Source organism: Saimiri boliviensis, chromosome 1 (genome assembly GCF_048565385.1).
Source record: "Saimiri boliviensis isolate mSaiBol1 chromosome 1, mSaiBol1.pri, whole genome shotgun sequence".
NCBI classification, from domain to species: Eukaryota; Metazoa; Chordata; class Mammalia; order Primates; family Cebidae; genus Saimiri; species Saimiri boliviensis.
The window spans coordinates 291559550-291587290 of NC_133449.1; the positions used below are offsets into that span (position 1 = coordinate 291559550).

The window sequence follows — 27741 nt, forward strand, 5'->3', positions numbered from 1 at the left end:
AGATGAGGAAGCAAGCTCCCTTGTCTCTTTTAGTAATGGCACAAATCTCATTCTTGGGGACTCCACCCTTATGACCTAAGCATCTCCCAAAGGCCCCACCTCCAAATACCACCATACTAGGGGTTAGGATTTCAACATACAAATTTGGGAGGGGACACAGACATAACAACACCTTTACAGAGGAGAGGCCAGGAAGTGTGGCCACACGGTGCCATAGCTTGGTAATGCACCCATTTGTCCAGGATGAGCTATATTCCTAGAATTCCCTTTGCCTGTATGTTTCCAGTTTGGGTGAGCCACGGGCGGGCATGTGCTTCTGTAGCCAAGTTGAAGCTGTTATCATAACCTTGGTCGGATGACCAGACAAAATACGAAGGAGCAGGCAAGTATGAAACGCGTATTAATTTCTTTTTTTAAAAAAGGTTAATTTGGAGCTGAGCTGAGCATGGTGGCTCACGCCTGTAATCCCAGCAGTTTGGGAGGCCAAAGCAGGTGGAACATTTAAGGTCAGAATTTCCAGACCAGCCTGGCCAACACGGCAAAACTCTGTCTCTACTGAAAATATAAAAATTAGCCTGGGGTGGTGGCACGTGCCTGTCATCCCAGCTACTGGGGAGATTGAGGCAGAAGAATCACTTGAATCAGGGAGGCGGAGGTTGCAGTGAGGTTAAGATCGTGACACTGCACTCCAGCCTGGGTGACAGAGTGAGGCTCCATCTCAAAAAAAGAAAGAAAAAAAAGCAAATTGGGGCTGGGCATGGTGGCTCACACCTGTAACCCTAGCACTTTGGGAGGCTGAGTGGGGAGGATCACTTGAAGCCGGGAGTTTCAGGCTGCAGTGATCGATGATTGTGGCACTGCACTCCAGCCTGGGTGACAGAATAAGGCGCTACTTCTAAAATAAAATAAACAAAAAATAGCTTAATTTTGATTTATATCGTAAGTCACTTGTCTTGGAAGCCAGGCACGCATGTAAATCTCACAGAAGGCTGGCTGTCTTCCTTCTCCTGGCCTCCTTGCCTCCTCCCTCCACGCTTCCTGATTCTCTTCTTCCCTCCCCTCTGCGGCTCCCTCCCTCCGGCTCCTCCTCCCTGCACACTTCTTTACCTTGGAGCCTCTCCCACCTCTCCCTCCCTTTTCCTCCCTCTACCTCCCGGCCCCACCCTCTGATCACCCCACTTCTTCCCCTCCCCTTACACCTCCCTCGCTCCCTTCTCTCCTCCCCTCCCCACTGCGCCTCCCTCCCTCCTGGCCTTCCCTTCCCCCACTTCGCAGACCTCTCTTCCCCCAGGGCCTCCCTCCTCCTCCTCTCCGCCCCCTCCGGGCTCCGGCTCTCCCTGGAGGCTACGACTGCGAGTGGAGCCACTGGCCCCGCCGGGATCCCCGCGCCCTCGGCCGCCGCGTCCACGTCCCCCTGGCGCCCCTCCTCCGGGCTCGGCCTCCCTCCGCGCGGGGCAGCGCAGCCTCAGGCCGCGGGACAAGGTACGTGCGCGTCCCCGGGCCACGCGAGCCCCGGCCCCGCTCCCTTGAACTCTGACTGTGGCAAAGAAGGGCTTTGCCGCCTGCACGGGTGAGGAGCCTCCCGCCCGTTCTCAGAAGCTGACTTTCCTAAAAGTGGTACGCTGTCCTTGCACGCTCCCACGCGTCCCAAGCAGCCGCCCTTTACACTTCGGCATTTTCCCGTTGGCGTTTCGCCATGCATTCTAAAGACACAGTGCAAATCACGCCGTATGCAGACTGGCACTGGTTTTGGCCATGTAGCACGGAGGAGCCTTCCCTCCATGCCGTTAATGCTCCTTGTAACTATCTTCCTACAGTGAGACATTCTGGTTGTAGAGTTTTACTAATATAAAACTATGAAAAAACCGAGCATGTTCGCATTGAAATCAGTATCCACATGCGACAGCTTCTCCTTAGGGTGGGCATTAAGAAGGGAGGGGCTGGGTCTGTGGCTCTAAGGGTGGGACATCCTAGATGCTGGGTAGGTGTTGCCAAGAACGACTGGACAGTTTACACCACAGCCATACGGTTCGGCAGGGCTTGGAAACACTGGGCACTGAGATTTATGTCCACTCGCTGATGGAAGATGCCACCTGTTGTTTTCAAAGCCCATTTCAAATAAAGTGGTTAGAAGGGAGCCCCGCCGGTGTCCAGGGAATCCTATCCAGGCCTGGAAAGAGCCAGGGAAAAAGCAGAACACAGGGCCGTGGTTGGCCTGTCTGCGGAGGCCAGTGTGTGCTTATCCAGGTCGCTTCGTAATTCATGCTGTCTCAGCCAGAGACACTTGGAAAATACAAGCATGGCTGATGAAAAATGAAGGTTTGGAGACGTTTGACTAAGGATAAGTACTGGTCCTGCCTTCCCTGCAAGACTGAAAATCAGTTATCATGCAAGTTCCTACAGTGTTTAACCAGCAAAGGAAAAGCCTCATGCCTTTCCCGTTAGACACCACCATTCTGTGTTACCTTGGGGTCCTCTGTAACCCCGAACCCTGGATGCGCTTCCACGTAGCTTCCATTTCTGAATTTTCTTTTTTTTTTTTTGAGGCAATTCTCCCTCTGTCGCCCAAGCTGGAGTGCAGTGGCGCGATCTCAGCTCACTGCAACCTCCACTCCCCGGTTCAGGCGATTCTCCTGCCTCAGCCTCCTGAGTAGCTGGGATTACAGCCATATGCCACCATGCCCAGATAATTTTTTGTATTTTTAGTAGAGATGCGGTTTCACTATGTTGGCCAGGCTGGTCTTGAACTTCTGACCTCGTGACCTGCCCGCCTCTGCCTCCCAAGTGCTGGGTTTATAGGTGTGAGCCACAGCACCCGGCCCCATTTCTAAATTTCTAAAGCTTCTAGGAATGTATTCCTCGACTTCCCTGCTTGTTATAATAATCCTATAATCCCAACTATAGCAGTCCCTTTTGCTTGTCAAAATCTGTTTTCGCTATTTCTGTTGGAGAACTGCGTTGTGCCTGGAAGTCTGACTTGTGAGTTATTTAAATCCTTAGGGCATGAAATCAGGAAAACCACACTCCACCACACTTTACCACCTGTGTCTTACTTCTCTGACTGCCAATGTCAGGAAGGGAATGTTTGATTACAGTGTTAAAAGATAAATTTCAGCAAAAGATGAAATCATGACTTTTATACAGATATAAAAGTGGTACATACTTTATTTTATTCATTAAAGAGAGAAATAGGCAGACGTTATAACTGGTTCAAAAAAGAAGTCAAGAAGTGCAAATGTATATGGAGTAAAGGAATGCCTCACGAAGGTACGCACAGGAGAGGAGCAGATCCTTGGAATCTGCAGATCAAACACTCATCAGTAAGGCTGGGTGCTGTGGCTCACGCCTGTAATCCCAGCACTTTGGGAGGCCAAGGCGGATGGATCACCTGAGGTCAGGAGTTTGAGACCAACCTGGCCAACATGGTGAAACCCCCTCTCTACTAAAATACAAAAATTAGCTGGACGTAGTGGTGGGCACCTTTAATCCCAGCTATTCAGGAAGCTGTGGCAGGGAGAATTGCTTGAACCAGTGAGGCGGAAGTTGCAGTAAGCCAAGATCACACCACTGCACTCCTGCCTGGGCAACAGAGCAAGACTCCGTCTCAATTAAAAAAAAATAGACTTTGGAGGCCAAGGCGGGCGGATTACCTGAGGTCGGGAGTTCAAAGACCAGCCTGACCAACATGGTGAAACCCTGTCTTAATATAAAAATAAATAAATAAATAAAAGACATTTTAAGAAAGCAAGATGAAGACACTACTTTGTGAGTTTTCATCTTGAGTGAACTGAGATTGTGCCATTGCACTCCAGCCTGGGCAACAGAGAGAGATTTTTGTCTCAAAAAAAAAGAAAAGAAACCCACTCATCAGTGATCCCTATGGGTTTTGAACGTGTAATTTTCCAGAGGGACGCGCTTGTGTGTGGCAGAGTGAGGCTCCTTCACCCCTACAGAGTGACTCTTGTTGTCCTTCCAGTGCTGCCTCATAAAAGCAAATCCCCCTAGAAAATTACACATCAAAGCCCATGGGAATCACTGTTGAGTATTTGATCTGCAAATTCCAATTCCATATGCTCCTGTGCTGTATGTACCGTCACATATAAGTCATTCTCACATATGTAGCACCTTGCAGGAGTGTCTCTGGGGAATTGTGCATTCGTGCTGGTGGCCATTGTGGGCATTGCCGAAGAACATGGCTACCAGGGTGTCCTGCAGGGCACTCCCCAGAGCTAGGAAGAACATCCTGACTTTCAGAGATCTCACTAGTGGAAACCACAGAACTGACCTGGGGTTTGCCAGAGGGTGGCCCAAACACATCTGCCGTGACACAGAAAAGCCTTTATTGACACGTGTGTTATGAGGATCCTGTCATGTGTTTCAGACACAGTCCTGCCCCAGCACAGGATGAAAAGGAAACCTTCTTACTCACAGTAAAGGACCTCATAATGTGTCAAAGAAATTTTGTGCCTCAGTGGGAAGGCACCCATGTCTATAGCACACTCTTTGGGCTGTCTGATTCCAGCTCCATTCATTGTACTTGAGCCATTTTGCCGTTCTTTTTTGTTTTGGTTTTTTTTTTTTTTTTTTGAGACAGACTCTTGCTCTGTTGCCCTGGCTAGAGTGCAGTGGCACAATCTCAGCTCACTGCAACCTCCACCTCCTGGGTTCAAGTGAATTTCCTGCCTCAGCCTCCTGAATAGCTGAGATTACAGGCACATGCCACCACGCTTGGCTAATTTTGTATTTTTAGTAGACATAGGATTTTACCATGTTGGTCAGAGCCAGGCATGGTGGCATGTGCCTGTAATCTGCCCGCCTCAACCTCCCAAAGTGCTGGGATTACAGGCATGAGCCACCATGCCCGGCCTGCTGTTCTTTCTTAAGTTATGGGTAAGTGACAAGTCTGATAGATTTGTAAATTCTGTCATGTCTCCATGCAGAATTAATGGGCTCTTTTCCCTCCTGTGGAAAAAATAAAAAATAAAAAGAGAGAGAGAGACATGTTGCCTAGGCTGGTCTCTGGCCTCAGCCTCCCAAAGTGCTGGGATTACAGGTGGGAGCCACTGCACTTGGCCAAAAAGATATTTTGTCTTCATTTGCAATTTATCTCAACATTTTTTTTTTTTTTTGTCAGCTGAAGAATGATGAGGTACATAAATTTGGAAGAAGAGAGGTTTATTTCTCATAAAGTGTTGCAGCCTGCAAGGTAGCCATTCTGACAGGCTAGGAAGTGTAGTCTCTGGCCAGAAGCTGGAAACAGACCCTTTGAGTGTGGGCAGAATAATTCAGGAATCTGTGCTGAACAGTGTGGCCAAATACACAGATTCAATAAGCTATAGGAAGAGTCATGACTTTTAAAAATAATTAATTCGTTACTTTTTTTGAGACAGGGTTTCATTCTGTCCCCCAGGCTGGAGTGCAGTGGCCTGATCACTGGCTCACTGCAGTCTTGACCTCTTGGGCCCAAGTGATCCTCCTAGTTCAGCCTCCTAAAAGGCTGGGACCACAGGTATGTGCCACAAAGCCTGTGTAATTTTCTAAATTTTTTTTTTTGTAGAGATAGGATCTCCCTGTGTTGCCTAGGATGGTCTTGAACTCCTGGGCCCAGGTGATCCTCCTGTTTTGGCTTCCCAAAGCATTGAGATATAGGCATGAGCCACTGTGCCCAGCCATGAATATTTTTGAAGGAGAACCATGCACATGCACAATTGAGCTTTTTGCTCTTCATGGGATCCATGTTCAAAAAATGACCTTGTTAGCATGATCCAAGTGTGGTGTTTTTGGCCCGCTGATGTTAAAAGCTGAAGCAGAGGACACAAAAATCGTCATTGTGCACCCTCTATAGATGGGCCAGAACCACGCGGTGGTTGTTGGTCTGTTATCAGGGAAAAAGGAGGGCAGTCATGCGGCTGGTCAGCATCAGTGTGGAGTCTTTCGAAGAGGCCAGTTTCTGTTTAGCCTTTAGGAAAGAAAGCCTCATAGTGGTTAGTGTGGGTGCAGATAACGAGAGGCGTGTGATCCCCCATCCTTCAACTACATAAACTAAGTTATATGGCCAATGACTGTTTTTAAGGTTATTCTGGGGTCTCTGTGGTGAAGCGATGATCCAGTCAGTTGGTAGGGGGGCTTAGAGTTTTGAGTTGACACTTTCCAGCACATACATTTGTGCCTTTTTGATTTTCCATCAAGCCTTTTAGAAGATCTGTTAGTTTCTTCCTATCATTCTTTTTTTTTTTTTTCCTTAAATTATACTTTAAGTTCTGGGACACATGTGCAGGTTTGTTACATAGGTATACACATGCCATGGTGGTTTGCTGCATCCCTTCACCCGTCATTTACATTAGGCATTTCTCTTAATGCTATCCTTCCCCTGGCCCCGAAACCCCCAGCAGGCCCTGGTGTGTGATGTCCCCCTCCTGGTGTCCATATGTTCTCATTGTTCAACTCCCACTTAAGAGTGAGAACATGTGGTGTTTAGTTTTTTGTTCCTGTGTTAGTCTGCTGAGAATGATGGTTTCCAGCTTCATTCATATCCCTGCAAAAGACATAAACTAATCCTTTTTTTATGGCTGCATAGTAGTCCATGGTGTATATGTGCCACATTTTCTTTATCCAGTCTATCATTGATGGGCATTTAAGTTGGTTCCAAGTATTTGCTATTGTGAATCGTGCTGCAGTAAACATATGTGTGCATGTGGTTTTTTTGTTTTGTTTTGTTTTGTTTTTTTTGGCTTTGAGACAGAGTTTTGCTGTTGTAATCCAGGCTGGAGTGCAATGGCATGATCTGGGCTCACTACAACCTCTACTTCCTGGGTTTAAGCAATTCTCCTGCTTTAGTCTCTCAAGTAGCTGGGATTATAGGTGCCTGCCACCACTCCTGGCTAATTTTTTGTATTTTTAGTACAGACTGAGTTTCGCCATGTTGGCTGGGCTGGTCTCAAACTCCTGACCTCAGGTGATCCACCCACCTCGTCCTCCCAAAGTGATGGGAGGACAAGTGTGAGCCCCCACTGTTGTTTGTTTTTCTATCTGTTGAAGAGCAATGGTTTACTTCTTTTCAAAAATCATCGTTTAACGTGTGTGTGTTGACAAAGGAAAACCGAACTCTGTAAATGCTTGAAGAGGTTTATTCTGAGCCAAATGTGAGGCCCGTGAGCCATGACACTGCCTACGGAGGGCCTGAGGTGGTTGAGTTACAGCTTGGTTTTATACGGTTTAGGGAGACATAGGTCCTCAGTCCATACATGTGAGTGTACATTGGTTCAGTCTGGAAAGGCGAGACAACTCAAAGGTCGGGGATGACAAGGTCAGGGTGGCAGCTTACGGGTCACGGGGGATTCATAGATTTTCTGGTTGGCGCTTGGTTGGAAGAGTTAAATTATTAAATTAACGAAAGACCTGGAATCAACAGAAAGGAGTGTCTGGGTTAAGATAAGAGGTTCGGGAGACCAGAGTTCTTGTTATGTCGGTGAAGTCTCGTACGTGGCTACTGTTAGAGGCAACAGACAGCGTTTCCCATTCAGACCTTTAAAAGGAACCAGGCTCTCAGGTAGTCTTTCCAGGATCGGAAAGAGACCTGGAAAAGGAAGGAGATTCTTTGCAGAATGTAAGTTTTCCCTAGGAGAGTTAGCTTGGCAGGGCCATTTCAAAATACGTCAAAAAAAATTTTGAGATAAAATACATGATTTGTTTCAGGGCCTGCTGTCTGCATCCTTTGATGCTATATCAGAGGCAGGTTGGAATTTCATACCTTGTTTCTACAAAAAGTCTGTTTCGTCAGTCTTAAGATCTCTGTTTTAATGTTGACGCTGGTCAGTTGTGCCTGAACTTCAATGGAGGAGGGAATAATGAGGCATGTTGGACTTCTCCTTCCTGCTTTTTTTTTTTTTTTTTTTTTTTTTTTTTTTTTTTTTTGAGATAGAGCCTTGCTGCAACCTCCTGGGTTCAAGCGAGTCTCCTGCCTCAGCCACGCGAGTAGCTGGGATTACAGGGGTGCGCCACCATACCTGGCTCATTTTTTGTATTTTTAGTAGAGCCGGGATTTCTCCACACTGGCCAGGCTGGTCTTGAACTTGTTGCCTCAAATGATCCGCCAACCTTGGCCTCCCAGTGTGCTGGGATTGTAGGCATGAGCCACTGAGCCTAGCCCCTTCTTCCTGTCGTGGCCTGAATTAGTTTTACAAATTTATTTGGAATCCCCTTGGCCAAGAGGAGAGGTGCGGTCAGTCAGTTGGGAGGCTTTCAATTTTATTTTTGGTTTATAGTGCATTTGCAGGAGGAAGCTAAAATCCTGAAAGATATATACAGAAAATATAGTACAGTTAGTTGGGGGTCAAGGGCATGTTCCTTGAGACTTGCCAGGGTAGAAACTGTTCGCCCTGCCCAGTGTGGACTTGGCCCCTGGCACAAGGTACAGCCTGGCTGCTGTGCCTACACGCAGGGTCTGGGCAGGAGTCCAGCCGTTGGCATGCACCACACAGGGGCCTCTCCTGTGGGAGAATAACCTTGCAGGATCAGCCTAGAGGGCTGCTTGCCTGGCTGTAAACATTCCTTTTGCAAAATGAATATCAACTGAAAATAAAGTAAAAACATTCAGATTAGAGGCTTCCTGGAATGGCTAGTGTTGGAAATAGATGCTCGGTGCTGTAAAGAAAAATTCGCACTGAGAAAAGGATCATTTAGCAACACAATTTTTACTTCCTGGACTTCAGGAAGGGTACACTTGCTAGCCATTGTGCCACGAGAGTACAGTGAACAAAGGGAAACACACACATTTCTCCCTTATGTATTTGGGGTCATCCTTACTGCTGTGTCTGATATCTGTTGGCTGGAGCCAGACCTCACAGTGTAAACTAAAACCCAATTGGCTAACAACTTAAAACTTTTCTTAACCGGTAAAAGCGATGGGGAGCTGGGACATGCCTGTGAGCACGTCCAGCACAGATATTTTGGTTAAAGTAGAGGGACCCAGAATATACTACATGCCTGTGAGCATGGCATGTTTAACAGCTACATAGGATAGGGCTTAGCAAAGTTATTAGCACACTTACTCTACAAGAAAGGAAACTTTAAAAAGGAACTTTCTACTTCCTACAGCCAGGAGTTTCTGTGATCCTTGGGTCCTCACAGAACAAACATCTCAGATAAGAAGTCAGCTCAGACCAGCCTGGCCAACATGGTGAAACCTTATCTCTACGAAAAATACAAAAAATTAGCTAGGGGTAGTGGCACACGCCTGTAATCCCAGCTACTAGGAAGGCTGAGGCTGGAGAATGGCTTGAACCCAGGAGGCGGAGGTTGCAGTGAGTCGAGATCGCGCCACTGCACTCCAGCCTCGGTGACAGAGCGAGATTCCATCTCAAAAGAGGGAATAAAGGAAGTTCTGCAGGCCTGGACGTGCTGCTTGTGTCTGAGGGGTGGGGCAGTCTTGGGAACTGAGCCCTCACTGCCCCCTGCCCCACCCCCTTACATTTGGTCACAGTGGTGATGATGGTTGTATTGTGAGAGCAGAGGAAAGCATGGCTTGACAGTTTTTCTGAAATGGTGGGAAATGACAATGTTGAATTATTGTGTCTTACTAATTATCGTTCTGTAATGTAGCTTATGAAAATAAAACCAAGAAAACTAGAGCCCGGTTGTCCTTGATTGGATAACTAATTATTAATTTCTTTCTTCTCCAAATCTAATTACTTTATTTCTAATTATGAAAGGCTAAGAATATTCAGTAATGTGCAGGAAATTATATAACAGCCACCCTTTCACATCACCCAGATTTAAGAGATAATACCATACTGTCCTATATACTTCAAATCAAAACTTTTTAAGGAAATAAAATGTAATAAAGTCCACAGTCTCCATCCTTCCTCCCCTCTCTTCCCTGTAACCATGGTCCTAATGGTGATCATTCTTTCCCAGGCATGATACTTTTCCTACAGTATATTTACTAATAAAATGTGTATTTTTTGGTTGTTATTTATTTAGCATCAAAATGTATATTTTTCGGTTATTTATTTAGCATCAACATACTCTGTCTTTTTACATAGCATTATATTTTTGAGATTTTAAAAAGTTTTTATTTTTATTTTTAAAGACAGGGTCTCGCTCTGTAGCCCAGGCTGGAGTTCAGTGGTGTGATCTTAGCTCACTGCAGCCTTGGCCTCCTGGGTTCACACGATTCTCCTCTCAGCCTCCTGAGTAGCTGGGACTAAGCATGTGTGCCACGGTGCCCGGCTAATTAATTTTTTTTTTTTTTTAGAGATGTAGTCTCCCTATGTTGCTCAGGATGGTTTCATATTCCTGGCCTCAAGCTATGACCACACCTCGGCCTCCCAAAGTCCTGGGATTACAGATGTGAGCCACTGTGTGGGTCCGGAGATTTATTGTATTGATAAATTAGAGATGCAGCCTCTTCGTCAAACTGTTGTGTAATATTCCTTTTACGAATATATTTGTTTTCAACAGCTGCCATAACATTACCAGATACTGGGTGACTTAAAGCAACACGATGCCTCATCGTTCTGGAGGCCAGGAGTCCAAATTCCAAGTGTCAGCAGGGCTCTGCTCTTTCTGAGACCTGTAGAGGAGAACGCTTCCTTTCCTCTTCCAGCATCTGGTGGGGGCCAGCAATCCTTGGCTTACAGGTGCATCCTTCCTGTGTCCACCTTCATCTTTGCACAGCCCTCTCTTCTGTGTGTCTGTGTGTCTTTGTCAACATTATCCCCTTCTTAGAAGGACACCAGTCATTGGATTTATGGTCTACCCTACTCCAGTATGACCTCTTCTTAACTCCATGATATCTGCAAGGCCCTGTGTCCAGTTAAGGCCACATGCACAGGGAGTGGGGGATAGGACTTAAACATATATTTTGGGGGAACACAATTCAACCCATATCAAGCAATAAATTGCAGTTTATTCATTCTCCTGTGGGTGGTCAGTTAGATTGCTTCCAGGTGTTGTCATCACGGTACTGGTGCTGAGAACATTTTTCCATAATCACTGCATGCAACTGTGTGTGCACGTGCAAATTGCTCTCTCTGTCTCTCTCTTTTTTGGGGGGGAGGGGGTTAGGATCTCACTCTAACACCAAGGCTGGAGTGCAGTGGTGCCATCTTGGCCTCCTGGGCTCAAGCAATCCTTCCACCTCAGCCTCCTGAGTAGCTGGAACCATAGGTACACACCACCATGCCTGGCTAATTTTTTCTTTCTTTTTGAAGAGATGGGTTTTACCATGTTGCCCAGGATGGTCTTGAACTCCTGGGCTCAAGTCATCTGAGCCCTTGGCCTCCCAACGTGCTGGGATTACAGGTGTGAGCCACCGCGTCCCACATGTGATGTGAATTTCTCTAAGGAAACATTAGCGGTGGGATATCTGGGGCATAGGATGTCTCTAACTCTGCTAGACCTTGCCAGACCGCTTCCGGGGTTTCTATCAGTTCACACTCGCTCCCATTTCCCTACAAATGTACCATCATCTCTGTGTGTTAACAGACTTTTGTCATTCTGCAAGATGGAAAATAGTACTTCATTATTGTTCTTATTATAATTTCCTTAAGTGCAGTGAGGTTGAATATCTCTTCATATGTTTATGGACCATTCAGGTGTACTTTTTTGTAAATTGCCCATTTGTGTGAATTTTTCTATTGGGTTGTCTTTTTCTTGGTTATCTATAAGAATTCTTTATATATTCTATCTAGATACTAAGTCCGCTGTTCCTAAAATAATATCCTCTCCTACTCTATCTTGTTTTCTCACTTTGTTTACGGAGACTTTTATTTTAATATTAATGTTAATCATTATCTTCTTAATCTTTCTTCTTAGTTATTATCTTCTTAATCTGATTTTTAAAGCTTTTTGTCATGGAAAATCCCAAGCCTATATAAGAGAGATTGGTACACGGGACATTCCAGCTGCACCACCGTCAGCACGTGGACACCTCATCCACCCTTCCCCATATGGGGCTATTTTGGGTTTTTATTTATATGTGTTTTGAGATGGACTCTTGCCCTGTTGCCCTGGCTGGAGTGCAGTGGCACTGTTTCATCTCATTGCAACTTTTTCCTCCCGGATTCGAGCGATTCTCATGCCTCAGCCTCCCCAGTAGCTGGGATTACAGGTGCTCACCACTATGCCCAGCTGATTTTTGTATTTTACAAATACAAAAGAAGCGGGGTTTCACCATGTTGGCCAGGCTGGTCTCAAACTCATGACTTCAGGTGATCCACCTGCCTCGGCCTCCCAAAGTGCTGAGATTATATGTGTGAGCCACCGCACCCGGCCCAAATGGGGTATTTTGAAGTAAATCCCAGACCTCTGGTCATGTCATCTGTGCGAATATGCTGCATCTGTGAGAGACAGAAGCTCCAAAAACATGGCTGCAATACCATTATCCTCCCCTGCCAGAATTCACAAGAATTTGCAATATCATCGGATATCCTCTTAGCAATTCAGTTTTCTGCAGTTGTCTTTCCTTTTTTTTTTTAAACAATTGGTTACAGTGACATGGGATTTATAATCCTTTTCCTTACGGCTGATTTTTTTTTTTTGAGTCAAATTTAAGAAATTCTGCTTTATTCCAAAATATGAGAAAAAAGTATTCTGTATGTCCCTTTAATCGTTGAATTTTGCCTTTCCTACTTAGACTTGTAGCCATTTGATATGCTCGGGTGCTGGGGTAGGGGATCCGTGGTGACTGGCTTTCTCACCTGGGTAGCCCAGTGCCGCCGCGTCGTCCCTTGGATGGCCAGTCCCTCTTCTCCCCACAGCTCCCTCCTGCCCCGTCTCGTGACGGCAGAGCCCCCGGGTCCCTCTCTCTTGGCCTGCTCTGTGCTGGCCTGCGCTGCTGGACCCGGCTGGAGGAAACAGCACACATCTCCCCGACCTCAGTACTTCTCCCAGGTCGTCTTTCCCCCGCCCCAGTTCTCCTGCTTCTGCTCTCCCCAACCCTCCTCCCGCCTCTCACCCTGAGCTGCTGGCTCTGCTTCTCGGTTCTGTGAGCGAGCAGATGTCAGTAGGAGACATGCACAGTCTCCCGCCGCCCACCCGCCCACCACCTGCGTCTGCGGCCCTGTCCTCAGCCTCCCTCGGGCTCGTGAGGACTGGCGGTGCTGCCGAGGAAGGCGGCTCCCCGCTGTGCGCCAGACCCTTCCCAGACCCTTCCCAGACCCTCCGCTCACTCTCCGCTTCCCTTTCTCCCCGGGCGGTGATTGTGTTTGGTTTGTTTTCCTCTTTATAGCGTCATTCTCATCCACAAATAGGCTGAGACTTCTTCCATTAAAAAAAAATAAAAGACTCATCAGTGTATCTTTTCTCTGTCTTTTGCATCTTTTGCACAGTCTCTTTGCTCCTTTTTTTTTTTTTTTTTTAGTTGGAGTTTCAACCTTGTTGCCTAGACTGGAGTGCAATGGCTCAATCTCGGCTCACTGCAACCTCCGCCTCCTGGGTTCAAGCGGTTCTCCCGCCTCAGCCTCCCGAGTAGCTGGGATTACAGGCGCTCGCCACCATGCCTGGCTAATTTTTATATTTTCAGTAGAGATGGGGTTTCCCCATGTTGGCCAGGCTGGTCTTGAACTCCTGTCCTCAAATGACCTGCCCGTCTTGGCCTCCCAAAGTGCTGGGATTAAAGGTGTGAGCCATTGTGCCCAGTCTCCTCTCAGTCCCTTTTAAGCCCACTGTGATCATGCTGTCACCCTTGCCCAAGCCTGTCCTTGTGGAGGTCACCAATGGCCTTCACTTTGCCAAGCCCTGAGGGCAACCCTCAGCATTTATTGACCACCCCTGGATACCCATTCTTCACTCGGACCCAGGACACCGCACTTGGGGTCTTCCTCCCCTGTCACTGGCTGTTCCTTCCCAGACTCATGCCTCACTCGCTGGTTCCTTCCGATCTTCCTGAAGTGTTAGTGTTGAAGGGCCCCAGGGCTCAGTCTTTTAGATTCCTCTTTTCGTCATCCAGCATCCTTTTCTGAATGATGTCACTCAGTCTTAAAGTTTAAATACCACCTACAGGTCTGGCGCAGTGATCACCTGAGGTCAGGAGTTCAAGACCAGACTGGCCAACCTGGCGAAACCCTGTCTCTACCGAAAATACAAAAATTAGCTGGGTATGGTGGTGCTCGCCTGTAGTCCCAGCTACTCAGGAGGCTGAGGCAGGAGAATTGCTTGAACCCAGTAGGTGGAGGTTGTAGGGAGCCAAGATTGCACCACTGTACTCCAGCGTGGGGGCAGAGTAAGACTCTGTCTCAACCAACCAACCAAGTAACAAAGAAAACCCACATACAGTCATTGTTAGTATTTGTAGTAGTAAAGTCATGACAAACACTGAGTTAGCAAATCCTAAACTATATTGCTCTTGGGGAAAATTCAGGGTTAGCTTCCCAGAAACCTCTGGTCTGGTCACAACATTTTCCTCAAGAGACCAATACATAACCTTGGTTTTATGTGTGTTTTTGTGGAATACACCTTTTTAATATATTGATGACTCATTAACAGGGTGCTCAGGGCCAACAGGTGTGTAACTCGTGCCTGAACAAAGCTTCTCCAACACCCGCATTTTCTCCGTAAGGCACATCACAGCCTTCCCGTGTTGAGAACAGTAGACAGCACGTGACGACTAAGTGTGGTGCCTTTTAAAGAGCAAAATCAACCCCGCAGAAAGCACAAAAATGTGCACTAAGACACGAAGGACACTTGTTTACACTGTGAGAGCTAAAATGAGAAGGCAGAGTGTTGCAGGCATCAGGCCGCTCTAATGAATGTGGCTTCAACAACAAACATTTCTCACAGTTCTGGAGGCTGAGAAGTCCAAGATCAAGGCGCTGGCGGATCCAGTGTCTGCTGAGGGCCTGTTTCTGGTTTGCAGACAGTCCTCTTCTGGCTGTGTTCTCGCCAGGAAGAAAGAAGGCAAGCCAGTTCTCTGGGCTTTTATGAGGCACTCATCCCATTCTTGAGGGCTCTGCACTGGTGAACTACTTGACTGCCAAAGACTCCCCACTCCAAATATCATTCCATTGGAATTAGGGTTTCAACATCTGACTTTTGGGGGACACTTTCAGTCTATTGCACCCTGTGTGTTCTCAGCTGGGAATGTGCACATTGACAGTTCACAGTTTTTGAATGTCTGTGAATGATGGTGGGGTTACACAGGCGTCCCCAAACTTTTTACACAGGGGGCCAGTTCACTGTTCCTCAGACCGTTGAAGGGCCACCACATACTGTGCTCATCTCACTGACCACCAATGAAAGAGGTGCCCCTTCCTGAAGTTCGGCAGGGGGCCGATAAATGGCCTCAGGGGGCCGCATGCGGCCCAGGGCTTTAGTTTGGGTACGCCTGGTCTAGGCTATAAAAATGTCTCAAAGTACCACTGTATTGATTGTATCAAGTTTTTCTATATGGTGTTTTCATGGTGATTCAGTTCTAAATCTTTTGGCCTTTATTATAATTTCTTCATGGTATTTGTGTAACATTTGTTATATAAAATCTTTGCTGAAACATTGTGGGTTAACATGCAGGCAGTTCACATCTATTTGTAATAACTCTGTAATCTCCAGTTGCTAATGAAGGGATCTACGTCTGTCTGAGTTTAGTCTTCCCAGTTCCTCTTTGTTGATGGAAGCTTAATTTTTAAAAAGTCTAATTTGAACCAGGCACAGTGGATCACACCTGTAATCCTAGCACTTTGGGAGTCTGAGGCAGGATGATTGCGTGGGCCCAGGAGTATGAGACCAACCTGGACAATATAGTGAGAACTCGTCTATGTGTGTGTGTGTGTGTGTGTGTGTGTGTGTATATATATATATATATATATATATATATATATATATATATATTAAAGGAGTTGATTGTGGTGGTGCTTTCCACAGTCCCAGTTATTTGGGAGGCTAAGGTGGGAGGATTACTTGAGCCCAGGGAGGAGGTTGAGGCTGTAGCTGTAGCGAGCTGTGTTTGTGCCACGGTACTCCAGACTGGGCGACAGAGCAAGATCCCGTCTCAAAAAAACAAAACAAAACAAGTCCAAATTGAGAATCTGTTTCAGCTAGTGAGTTCAGTCTGTTTACATTTATTTAAGTTTCGGCAGGTCTGAGGGCAGGCGGTGAGTTATCTCAGCTGATTGTTCACAGTCATTTCCAAATCGAACTCCTTGTTTGACTCTTTCCCCACTTCGGTGGCATCAACGGATGCTTTTTAATGAACAGGTTTTTAATTTCCTAATTCCTTCCTGTTTTCTATTTTGATTCACCAAGTGTTTTTCCGGTGAGTTTCAAGCCCATTCCCACCGTCCACTCCTCCCAGTTGTCGTGTCTGCCTGTTCTTGTTAATCTGGATCGCCTCCTTGTGTGTAGTTTTTATGACGGGCTCCTCTTCAGCGGGGTGTATTTCTGGCCTGGACGGTGGGAGTCTCGTGGTAAAGTGGATTTGCACTGGTCTCTGTCAGGTGTTCTAGGCGTTTCGCTGGCCCAGAGTCACTTGTATTCATTTCCCAGCCAGGTGTTCCTACTTTGCAAGCACGGTGTACATGTGGGGATTGCTTTCTTTTTTCCCTTCTGCTCAGAATCCAGATGGAGAAGAGCTTTGCACATCGCGGAGCCTGGGGGTAGAGCTCTTTCGTTTTGCTTTGGCCGCCTTACCTGAGACATGAACCTCTGGGGGCTCAGCATTGCAGGAGTGGCTCTCACGTGCTTCCAAGGCTCATTCTACACGTCGATACAAAATCCAAAGCACCCGATTGTTGGGGTGCTCCCGGGTCGGGCCCTGTCCCCCAGCATCACTGGGCCCGTCAGCGTCTGTGGGTTCGACCTCACCCTGGCTTTCAGTTTCCTCCCCAATCCCAGCCCTGGGGAGTTCCTTTTCCCCTATGAGTTCTTTCATCTCTTCTTTTTGTTGTTACTCAGTCTGCCATTTCTAGTGTCTATAGCCTTAATCTGCTGTGTTGCCAGAACCAGAAGTTACCACTGATTTCTTACCTAATACCATAGATGCAGTTAAAAGGCATTTTTTTTTATATAATCTTGATCTGAGGTTTACTTACCATTTATAACCTTTGGATTTGCACCATTCAGAATATGACACATGTTTCTCTCTCCGTAGCCCGACTTAAATCTCTGCAATGGCTAACGAAGCTTATCCTTGTCCGTGTGACATTGGCCACAGATTTGAGTATGGAGGGATGGGCCATGAAGTTCAAGTCGAGCACATCAAGGCGTATGTCACCAAATCCCCTGTTGATGCAGGCAAAGCTGTGATTGTCATTCAAGATATATTTGGCTGGCAGTTGCCCAATACCAGATATATAGCTGACATGATCTCAGGAAATGGATACACGTATGTACAAAGTTCTGTTTCTTTGTTTAAATTCATATACATTTTCATGGTTTATTTTGTTCCCTTTAAAAAAAAAAAAAAAACTGCTGGGCACAGTGGCTCAGGCCTGTAATCCCAGCATTTTGGGAGGACGAGGTGGGCGGATCACTGGAGGTCAGGAGTTCAACACCAGCCTGACCAACATGGTGAAACCTTGTCTCTACTAAAAGTATAAAAATTGCCGGGTGTGGTGGCACGTGCCTGTAATCCTAGCTACTCAGGAGGCTGAGGCAGGAGAATCTCTTGAATCTGGGAAGCGGGGGTTGTAGTGGACTGAGAACATGCCATTGTACTCCAGTTTGGGTGACAAAAGCAACACTCTGTCTCAAAAACAAACAAACAAAAAACCCCAAAAAAACCCAAAACGGCAGTCTGACTATGCAGTATTTACATTAGACACTTCCTTATCTCACTGTGGTGAAGGTAAATGGGAAATGTCATGTGGAATGAAACACCCTCCTGGTGCTGCTAACCCAACCCTGGCTTCTTGTCCTCCTGGGCGTACCTGACCTCTAGACTTGCTGGACACTGAGAATTCTTGCCCTCTGTGGGGCTCCGGCCAGACACAGGCACTGGACACCTTGGGCAGACCTCACCGACTCCGAAATGGACCCGTCACTTGGCCCTTCAAGGAGCTCAGCCTCGGGTCAGATTTCACAGGCCCATTTGGAGAACAGGGCGTCCACGGATCCACCTGGCCCACACACGAACCACCATGGCCCCGTCAGAATTAGACTGGGGTTCAGAAGGGGCACAGTGAGACCTTTCTCCCCTCCCAAAGTTTACCTCTTTGTCTGGCCAAGTTTGTATCAGCCTTTGGCGAAGGCTGATACCCGATTGCTTCTTATTTGCCCCTGGCATAAAGCACAGAGGAGAGCCAGCATCCTTCTGCCTCTCCAGCGTGGGAAAGCGTCAACCCAGCAAGCCCTGAGCTTGGTGCAGGGCTGGATTCCTTTGTTTTCACAGAAGGAGAAGCTGGAGACTCCGAGGGTGAGCCTACGTCGTGTTTTTCTAGGAGGAGAAACTGGCTTCAAGGAATCGTGCCTGCCCTGACGGGACACAGACTCAGTGCTGAATGAAAAGACCTTCCTTCAAGTTTTCCTTTTTCACGTCCCCAGATGAGAGGACTTAACTTTCTAGGGGCAAGCCCAGTAATTTAAAAAAAAAAAAAAAAAAATAGCTAGCCTCTTGCTCCACTAGAGCCAGTGCTGAGGGCATGACTGGGATCGTTGCCCTTAAGCCTCGGGCAGCCCCTTGAGGGCGGAGCTGCTGTAACTCTCATTTTGCAGATTAGGAAACCAGGCCATAAAGAGCTGGGATGTTGTGCCAGATCACACCACCCGGGCAGCCGGTCACACGGTATTGCTGTTCCTGCTGTTTCACGGTGGGTCCTTTAGCAGGACTCAGGACATAAACGATGAGGAAAGACGCCTTTTTTACAAAGCACTTTCACATGTATGCAAGTCTTTTTGCCCTCCAGAGCCTCCTCTGAGGTTCGGCAGTGCAAGGGTGCTGTGCTGGAAGTGGTGGCATGACCCATTAGGGCCACACGGCAGCGCGCGGTGTACTGAGCCTCGAACTTGGATTTTCTCACTCAAGTTTCAGTGTTCTTTCTACCCCTACAGGAGGAGCCCTGTTCCTCCAACCAGGTGGCATTCTATTTTAAGAAACAGGACTCAACCCAAGAGGCTGGCTCCATCCCTCTGGGTTGGCTTGCGTGGAAGAGCCACCTGGACTGAGGCCAGGCGTGTTTGCTCTCTGCTGCCCGTCTTAGGATCATACCCTCTGGAGAGGAGGCTGTGCTTCGTTGGCGTCTTGGGCGGAGGCTGGGAAAATTGCTTGGTCATAGTGACTGAACACGTTAGCCAGGTGTGCCCTCTGGCCTGAGGCTCGGGTGAAAGGCCAGGAGTCCCACGGGCTGGCTGAGAGGGGCAGGAGGGGCCCTCAAGCTACCCACCTCAGGCCCATTCCCCCCGGTGCCCCCAGCCTATCCCATGGGGGTGTGCCCTGTGGATGGCCTCTCATTTGCAGGGCCGGGTTACCAACGGGTTGCCAGACGCTGTGCACCTGCGGTTGTGAAACCTAAGGTGGCTTGGCCTGGTGCCAGGTGGCTGCTCTGCTGTGATCAGAGTTGGCCTTCACAGCCACTACTTTTCCTTTTCTCTGAGCCAGACTTGCCAACTTAGCAAGTTTTTTAAAAAATGCAAGCAAAATACTGAGTCAAGCAACTCTGAAACTAAGCTCAATTCATGTCCATATTTTGCAGAACCATTGTTCCAGACTTCTTTGTAGGGCAAGAGCCTTGGGACCCCTCTGGCGACTGGTCCATCTTCCCTGAGTGGCTGAAAACAAGAAATGCCCGGAAGATCGACAGGTGAGTTATCCGCAGACGTGGCCTTTTGTATGGCATGTGCCAGGGAGGAGAAAGCCACGTGGGCTTCACCTTTCAGACTCTACTCCCTCCCTCAGGGTAGGACTTCTCCATGGCCAATAGAATCCTTCCCATGGCACAAAGGGGAAAAAAAATTTTTTTTTTTTTGGAGACGGAGTCTCGCTCTGTCATCCAGGCTGGAGTGCAATGGCATGATCTTGGTTCACTGGAACCTCCACCTCCCAAATTCAAGCAATTCTCCTGCCTCAGCTTCCCAAGTAGGTGGGATTACAGGTGTTTGCCACCATGCCTGGCTAATATTTGTATTTTTAGTAGAGATGAGGTTCCACCATGTTGGCCAGGCTGGTCTCGAACTCCTGACCTCAGGTGATCCACCTGCCTCAGCCTCTCCAAAGTGCTGGGGATTACAGGCATAAGCCACTGCACCTGGCTTAAATTTTTTTTTTAATTAAAAATTTTTTAATTGAAAAAAAATTTTTTTGAATTTTTTTAATTAAAATTTTTTTAATTGAAAAAAAATTTTTTTGAATTTTTTTAATTAAAATTTTTAGGCCAGGCTTGGTGGCTCACACCAATAATCCCAGCACTTTGGCAGCCTGGGCTGGCTGATTACTTGAGATCAGGAGTTCAAGACCAGCCTGGCCAACATGGTGAAACCCCATCTCTACTAAAAATATAGAAAAAAAAATCTGGGTGTCATGATGCATGCCTGTAATCCCAGCTACTCCGGAGGCTGAGTCAGGAGAATTTCTTGAACCTAGGAGGCAGAAGTTGCAATTAGCTGAGATCTTACCACTGCACTCTAGCCTGGGGGACAGAGAAAGACTCTGTCTCTAAAAAAGAAATTAATTAAAAATTTAAAAATAAAATAGAGATAGTGTCTCTCTATAGGCATGAACCACCACACCCAGCCGGAATAGCATTCTTTATGTGATGATGATCAATATCAAACAATATTTTATGAGCACCATCTATGAAAAGAGAGATTTTAGTCCATCCATCACCTTTTCACCCACTACGTAGTTCTTTGGTCCTCACCCTCTCCTGCCCTTCCCCTTCTGAGTCTCCATAGTCCACACAGCAGTCTGTGTGCCTTTGCGAACCTACTCATAGGTTAGCTCCCACTTACAAGTGAGAACAACGAGTATTTGGTTTTCCATTCCTGAGTTATTTCACTCAGAATAATGGCCTTCAGCTCCATCCAAGTTGCTGCAAAAGATATTATTTCGTTCTTTCTTATGGCTGATAGTCCATGGAGTATATATACTGCACTTTCTTTACCCACTCATTGGTCACAGGGCACTTAGGTTGCATATCTTTGCAACTGTGAATTGTGCTGCAATAAACATACGTGTGCAGCCCACCTGTACTTGGTCCATGGCTTCTAGTTGAAAATGTGTTCTGAGTTCCAAACAACCAGTTTGCAGATGAATCATTTGTCAGACAAGGGCCACTATTCTTGGTCCCCTTGTGGCTGAAATAGTCCTTCCAAATTTGGCTGCCCTCTTTGGGTGTGGGAGAAGACAAGCAATGCAGAGTGGGGAGTTCTGGGGAGAGAGTGAACATGTGAGGTCAGAGAGTGTCTGGGCGTCTGCCTGTAGTTATAGCTGGTAATGGGAGGGAGGAGAGAGGAGACCCTTCCGGGAGACTCAGGGGACAGAGGAGACTGGGGCCCTCTGTAGGGAGCAGATCGTGGACTCAGGCCTTGCCAGCCGAGCCGTGCTGTGGGCTGTGGAAGACTGCTCAGCTCTCAGCTGGGAGTGAGCTGGTTGGATCTGTGTTTTGGGAAGAGCGCAGCATGCCTGCAGCTGTCAGACAGTTGGGGGGTGGGGCTGGGCTTGGCAGGGAGACTTGGGGGCATGATGCAATAGTTGGGCGGGAGCGAATGAGGATGGAGCTCCCAAAAGAAGAATCCTGACAACTTCAAAAACAGTTGCCGATACAGCCCTGATATCAGCACAGCCCTTTGAGTGGTTCACAGAATAAGCCTGATTCTTGAATGCTTTTTCTTTCTGTTCTAGAGAGATCGGTGCTGTCTTGAAGTATCTGAAACAACAGTGTCACGCCCAGAAAATTGGCCTCGTGGGATTTTGCTGGGGTGGAACTGCTGTCCATCATTTGATGATGAAATACTCAGAATTCAGGGCAGGGGTGTCTGTCTACGGTAAATCTGCCTTGCGCATTTTTCCTCCATGCAAAAGGGAGGCGTGGAAGAGTGACAGCAGTCACAAGCCTCCCCATCCACAACCCCCAATAATGTGAAGACTGCCCGTCTTATGGAAATGGGCTTTAAGAATCTGAAAATAGAAGTGGAGGTTTGTCATGCAGTTAACCAGAGGATGTCACTGGGAGTGAAGAAGCCTGGGTCCCAATGGTGTGACTTTGGGAAAGCCACCTAACCTGAGCTCTCCATTTCTTCACCTAGGATGAAGGGGATAGCATTGTTTTTAATGTAATGATGATCAATGATATAATGATGATCAATATCATTACATTACATAAGATTTTTATGAGCGACATCTATGAAAATATTTTTCTGGCAGTGGCTAATGCCTGTAATCCCAGCACTTTGGGAGGCTGAGGCGGGCAGATCACTTGAGCTCAGGGGTTGGAGACCAGCCTGGGCAACATGACAAAACCCTGTCTCTACAAAAATACAAAACTTAGCTGGGTGTGGTTGCATAGACCTGTGGTTCTAGCTACTCAGGAGGCTGAGGTGGGAGAATCACTTGAGCCCGAGGACGTCGAGGCTGCAGTGAGCCGTGATCACGCCACTGCACTCCAGTCTGGGTGACAGAGCTTGACCCTCTCTCAAAAAAAATAAATAAACAAAATAAAAAAGAAAGAAAGAAAAAGATTTTCCCAAGATACAAATTGTTCTAACTGTACACAAACATGCACACACACTAAAGACAGAAAGAAAGCAAAAGCAGCCAGGCACGGTGGCTCATGCCTGTAATCCTAGCACTTTGGGAGTCCAAGACAGGCAGATAGCTTGAGCCCAGGAGTTCGAGATCAGCCTGGGCAACATAGAGAGACCTTGTGGCTATAAAAAATTTTAAAATTACTTGGGTGTTCGGACACGTACCTGTGGTCCCAGTCTCTCAGGAGGCTGAGGCAGGAGGCTGAGGCAGGAGGCTCACTTGAGCCCAGAGGTTAGAGGCTACGCTGAGCTATGAATGCACAACTGCACTCCAACCTGGGTGACAGGGACTGAGACCTAGTCTCTAGAAAAAAAAAGGAAGAAAGGAAAGGAAAGCACACTTTGAAATATAAATAGCAACTTAAATATTTTTGGCGAAAACAAACCAAAGTTTTTTAGCAATGAAATGGCATTGTATCTGTTTATAGAAACTGCTTGCTAAATTCATGATATGGAAGCATTCAGACCAATATATATGCAGAAACAAAAAAGACACATAGGAAATACAGCCTTTAAAAATAATGCAGATGCTTCTCTTCTTACCGTGGGGCTAAGTCTGATAAACTCATCCTAAACTGAGAATATCCCGTCGAAAATGCAGTTAATCCACCTCACCTACCGAACTTCATAGCCTCACCTGGCCCCCCTTAAACACCGCCATCAACCTCCAGCTGGGCAAAATTGTCTAACACAAGGCCTGTTTTATAATAGAGTGTTGAATAGCCCATGCAGTTTACTGAATTCTGTACTGAAAGTGAACAACAATGGTTGTATGGGTGCGTGGAACCATCGCTGAGCCTGGGACGTCTGAAGCGGGTCATGAAGTTATACTAATGATTTTTTCTTGGCTTAATGGTTCCTCACTGTGGTATTTTCGACCACTCTTAGCATGAAAAAAAAAAAAAAAAAAACAAACCCTCATATATTGACTTATGACAACACAAAAGGACAGAAACTCAAGGCAGTGGCCGGCTGCCTCTGGGAACAATGGAACTGACAGATGCTTTGTCCAGACCGTGCTTTTGCGCGGTTTAGCAAAAGGCGGTCTGGAGTGGATGCCTCCCCGGCGCCACCTTCTGGCCGCTGTTGTGCAGTGCGTGAGCTGCGGAGCATGGCCGGGCTCAGACCCAGGGACATCAAAAGGGACCCAGCCATATGAAGCGACTTTGCCAGAGTGGGGAAGAGAGCGTGGCCACCTTTTCCTGGGCTCCGTGCTTCCTAAAGAGTAGTTACAGGTGAAGGAGGCTCTCTCTGTTACTTAGTTTTTCTGTGCTGCCAGCAGAAAGTGGGGAAAAAGTTATTTATTTACTTCTTAAAATGGTAACTTACTGCAAAACTTTCACATATTTTCCCATAGAAGTGAACACACCCACAGGTTGTTTTCAGTCAGCCTGGGTCAGGCAGAGCATGCTTCTAATTTCAGAATTAATCTCGAATGCTGACATGAAAGATGAAAACTAATTATTATTTTGAGACAGCATCTTGGTCTGTCAGCAGGCTGGAGTGCAGTGGCACGATCTTGGCTCACTGTAACCTCTCTCTGCCTCCTGGGCCCAAGCAGTTCTCCTGCCTCAGCCTCCTGAGTAGCTGGGGCTACCAAACCCAGCTAATTTTGTATTTTTAGTAGAGACAGGGTTTTGCATTGGTGGCCAGGCTGGTCTGGAACTCCTGACCGCAAGTGATCCACCCGCCTTGGCCTCCCAAAGTGCTAGGATTACAGGGGTGAGCCACCACGCTTGGCCAAAAGCTGATTTTTATACACGGATCTGTGAGGCCCAGTCTGTTTCACACTTCCACACTCTTGGTCTGGTACAAATGAAACTACTCAAGAGCATTCAAGCCAAAATCTGTGGGGCTTGTGCAGACCTGAGAAATTTCTCAAATGAGGGTTTGAAAGTGATCACCTCTTTGTAAATGAAGGCACTTCCCGGAGGCAGCATTCCCCAGGCTGCTCTGGCACCTTCCCATACTCAGCAGTGGACAAGGTCTCCTTCAATTATTTAATGGCCTGATTTTTAGTGCATAAAGTGGGGAGGTAGAGAGTAGGAAGATCTGACTAAAGAAATTTCTCTTGTACATGATCTTTTTGGGTTTCTTTTACAGACAGGGTCTCACCTTGTCACCCAAGCTGGAGTGCAGTGGCACAGACATGGCTCAAGCAGCTTCAACTTGGCAGGCACAAGTGATCCGCCCACCTTAGTCCCCCAGGTAGCTGAGACTACAGGCACACACCGCCATGCCTGGCTTATTTTTGTGTGTGTCATATATATATATATATATATATATATATATATATATATATATAGTAGAGACAGGGTTTCGCGATGTTACCTGGGCAGGTCACAAACTCCTGAGCCTAAGCCATCCACCTGCCTCCGCCTCCCAAAGCACTGGGATTACAGGCGTGAACCACTGCGCCCAGCCTTCTTTTACGCTAATCTTACAGGTCAGGCCACTTCTATGGAATGGCTAAAAAAAGAAAATAAAGCCTCCCAAAGTAGAGATTTTACTTTGAAAAATGAAACCCAGTTTTCCGTGACATGAGTGTGGGGATCCTGCATCTCGCCTCTGTGCTCGTTTTTCAGGCATCGTCAAGGATTCTGAAGACATTTACAATTTAAAGAACCCCACCTTGTTCATTTTTGCTGAAAATGATGTTGTGATTCCACTTGAGAACGTAAGTTGGCATCTTTTCTCTTATTTATTTATTCTGAGAAGAGACTCTCTCTCTCGCTCAGGCTGGAGTGCAGTGGCGCGATCTCAGCTCACTGCAACCTCTGTCTCCCAGATTCAAGCAATTCTCCTGCCTCAGCTTCCTGAGTATCTGGTGTGCGCCACCACGCCTGGCTAATTTTTGTATTTTTAGTAGAGACGGGGTTTCACCATGTGAAACCAGGCTAGGCAGTCTGTCTAGATCCCCACTCTACAAAAACATAAAAAAATTAGCTGGCATGGTGGCACACACCTTGTAGTCTCAGCTATTTGAGACCCTGAAGCAGGAAGATTGCTTGAGCACAGGAGTTGTGAGGCTGCAGTGAGCCACGATTGTGCCACTGAACTTCAGCCTGGGTGACAGAGTGACACCCTGACTCTAAGAAAAAAAAGTAGTCATTTAGAAATTATTGTTATAATATTAGTAACCAATACATTAATGCAAGTGATTCAAATAATAGATGTATCATTTTCACATTGCTCTGAAATCTCTCCTTTGCCAGACATAAGAACTGAGTTCATTATGAAGTTAGCAGTAAAGGCTGGGCGCAGTGGCTTATGCCTGTAATCCCAGCACTTTGGGAGGCTGAGGCAGGTGAATCACTTGAGGTCAGGAGTTTGAGACCAGCCTGGTCAACATGGTGAAACCCCGTCTCCACTGAAAATACAAAAATTAGCCAGATGCGGTGGCAGATGCCTGTCGTCCCTGCTACTCCAGAGGCTGAGGCAGGAGAATTGCTTGATCTTGGCAGGTGGAGGTTGCAGTGAGCCACGATGGCGCCACTAAACTCCAGCCTGGGCAACAGAGCGAGACCCTGTCTTAAAAAAAATATAGCAGGAAAGAATTCAGTATAACTGTGGAACTTGTTTCTAACGTAAAGCATCCATGTGAAATCTCTGTTATGAACGCTCACTGAAGATGTGGAGAATGGAAAATATTACTAACGGGTTAAAATCATGAAATCTTTTGCATACCAGGTATCCTTGCTGACCCAGAAGCTGAAAGAACACTGCAAAGTTGAATATCAAATTAAGACATTTTCCGGGCAAACTCATGGGTTCGTGCATCGGAAGAGAGAAAACTGTTCACCTGAGGACAAGCCCTACATTGACGAGGCCAGAAGGAATTTAATCGAGTGGCTGAACAAGTACATGTAGCAAGAATCAAGGGCAAGCCTTCCCAGAAGAGCTTTCATCCCAAACTTTGCTTGGAAATACTTAGATCAATCGATTTAATTTTCACCTTTATAAAATAAATGTAGGAATCCTAAAATTCATTATGTCATTTGAAACACAAATTCATTAGGAAATAATGCATGAAATAATTTAATTTTTGACATGTACATCAAATCAAAATTTAAAACCAAGGTCTGGCTGGGTGCAGTGGCTCATGCCTGTAATCCCAACACTTTGGGAGGCCAAAGCAGGTGGATTACCTGAGGTCAGGAGTTCGATACCAGCCTGACTAACAAACATAGTGAGACCCCCTCCCCCCATCTCTACAAAAAAATGCCGAAATTAGCCTGGTGTGGTGGTGCACTCCTGTAGTCCCAGCTACTTGGGAGGCTGAGGCACAAGAATCAGTAGAACGCGGGAGGTGGAGACTGCGGCGAGCTGAGATTGTGCCGCCACCGCACTCCAGCCTGGGTGACAGAGTGACCCTGACTCAAAAGTAAATGAATAAATAAAAATGAAAAAATAAAAACCAGGACAGTACCTGGAGAATTTGAATGATAGAGTAATACCCTTATTATTAGTTAAAACCTACAGGTTGGGTGCAGTGGCTCACGCCTATAATCTTAGCAGTTTGGGAGGCCGAGGCGGGTGGATCATTTGAGGTCAGGAGTTTGAGACGAGCCTGGCCATCATGGTGAAACCCTGTCTCTACTAAAAATACAAAAAATTAGCCAAGCATGGTGGCGTGCACCTGTAATTCCAACAACTCAGGAGGCTGAGGCAGGGGAATCACTCAAACCTGGGAGGCGGGGGTTGCAGTGAGTGGAGATTGCGCCACTGACCTCCAGCCTGGGCAACAGAGGGAGACTGGATCTCAAACAAAACAAAACAAAACAAAACCCACAAAACCCAAAACCTACAGCTGTTCAAGGACCTGCTGACAGGTCAAGTGTGGGCTTTTCTGGTCTTTGAACACATCGTATAAAATGACAAATGCTGCAAAGCCATGAAGAACGTGAACTGTAAACTAGGGTAGGCTAACTGCCCAGCCTAGATGCTTATCATGTCATAAGAGAGGTGAATTTGTCACATTTATAGATTGCAATATGGGAAGTATTGAGATCAAAACAGGATTCCATTGACCTCATTGTATTAAACTAATGAACTAATTTTTCAAATTTT

The 27741-nt window shown here is 46.8% G+C and overlaps 1 protein-coding gene across 1 annotated transcript; it reads left to right on the forward strand.

Annotated features, from left to right (window-relative positions):
• Positions 1-1082: 1082 nt before the first annotated feature.
• On the forward strand, positions 1083-27741 carry CMBL (carboxymethylenebutenolidase homolog). The gene is made up of 6 exons (XM_003932496.4): positions 1083-1482; positions 17084-17317; positions 19623-19730; positions 21770-21912; positions 25257-25348; positions 26362-27741. The coding sequence occupies exons 2-6, from the start codon at positions 17103-17105 to the stop codon at positions 26539-26541; spliced, it is 738 nt and encodes a 245-aa protein (XP_003932545.2). The 5' UTR covers positions 1083-1482; positions 17084-17102; the 3' UTR covers positions 26542-27741.

Bases quoted from the DNA above. Each gene is read 5' to 3' on its own strand.
- CMBL (XM_003932496.4), top strand. From the start codon at position 17,103: ATGGCTAACGAAGCTTATCCTTGTCCGTGTGACATTGGCCACAGATTT. The intron at 17,318-19,622 runs GTATGTACAAAG...CATATTTTGCAG, and splicing joins ATCTCAGGAAATGGATACAC to AACCATTGTTCCAGACTTCT. The intron at 25,349-26,361 runs GTAAGTTGGCAT...TTTGCATACCAG, and splicing joins TTGTGATTCCACTTGAGAAC to GTATCCTTGCTGACCCAGAA.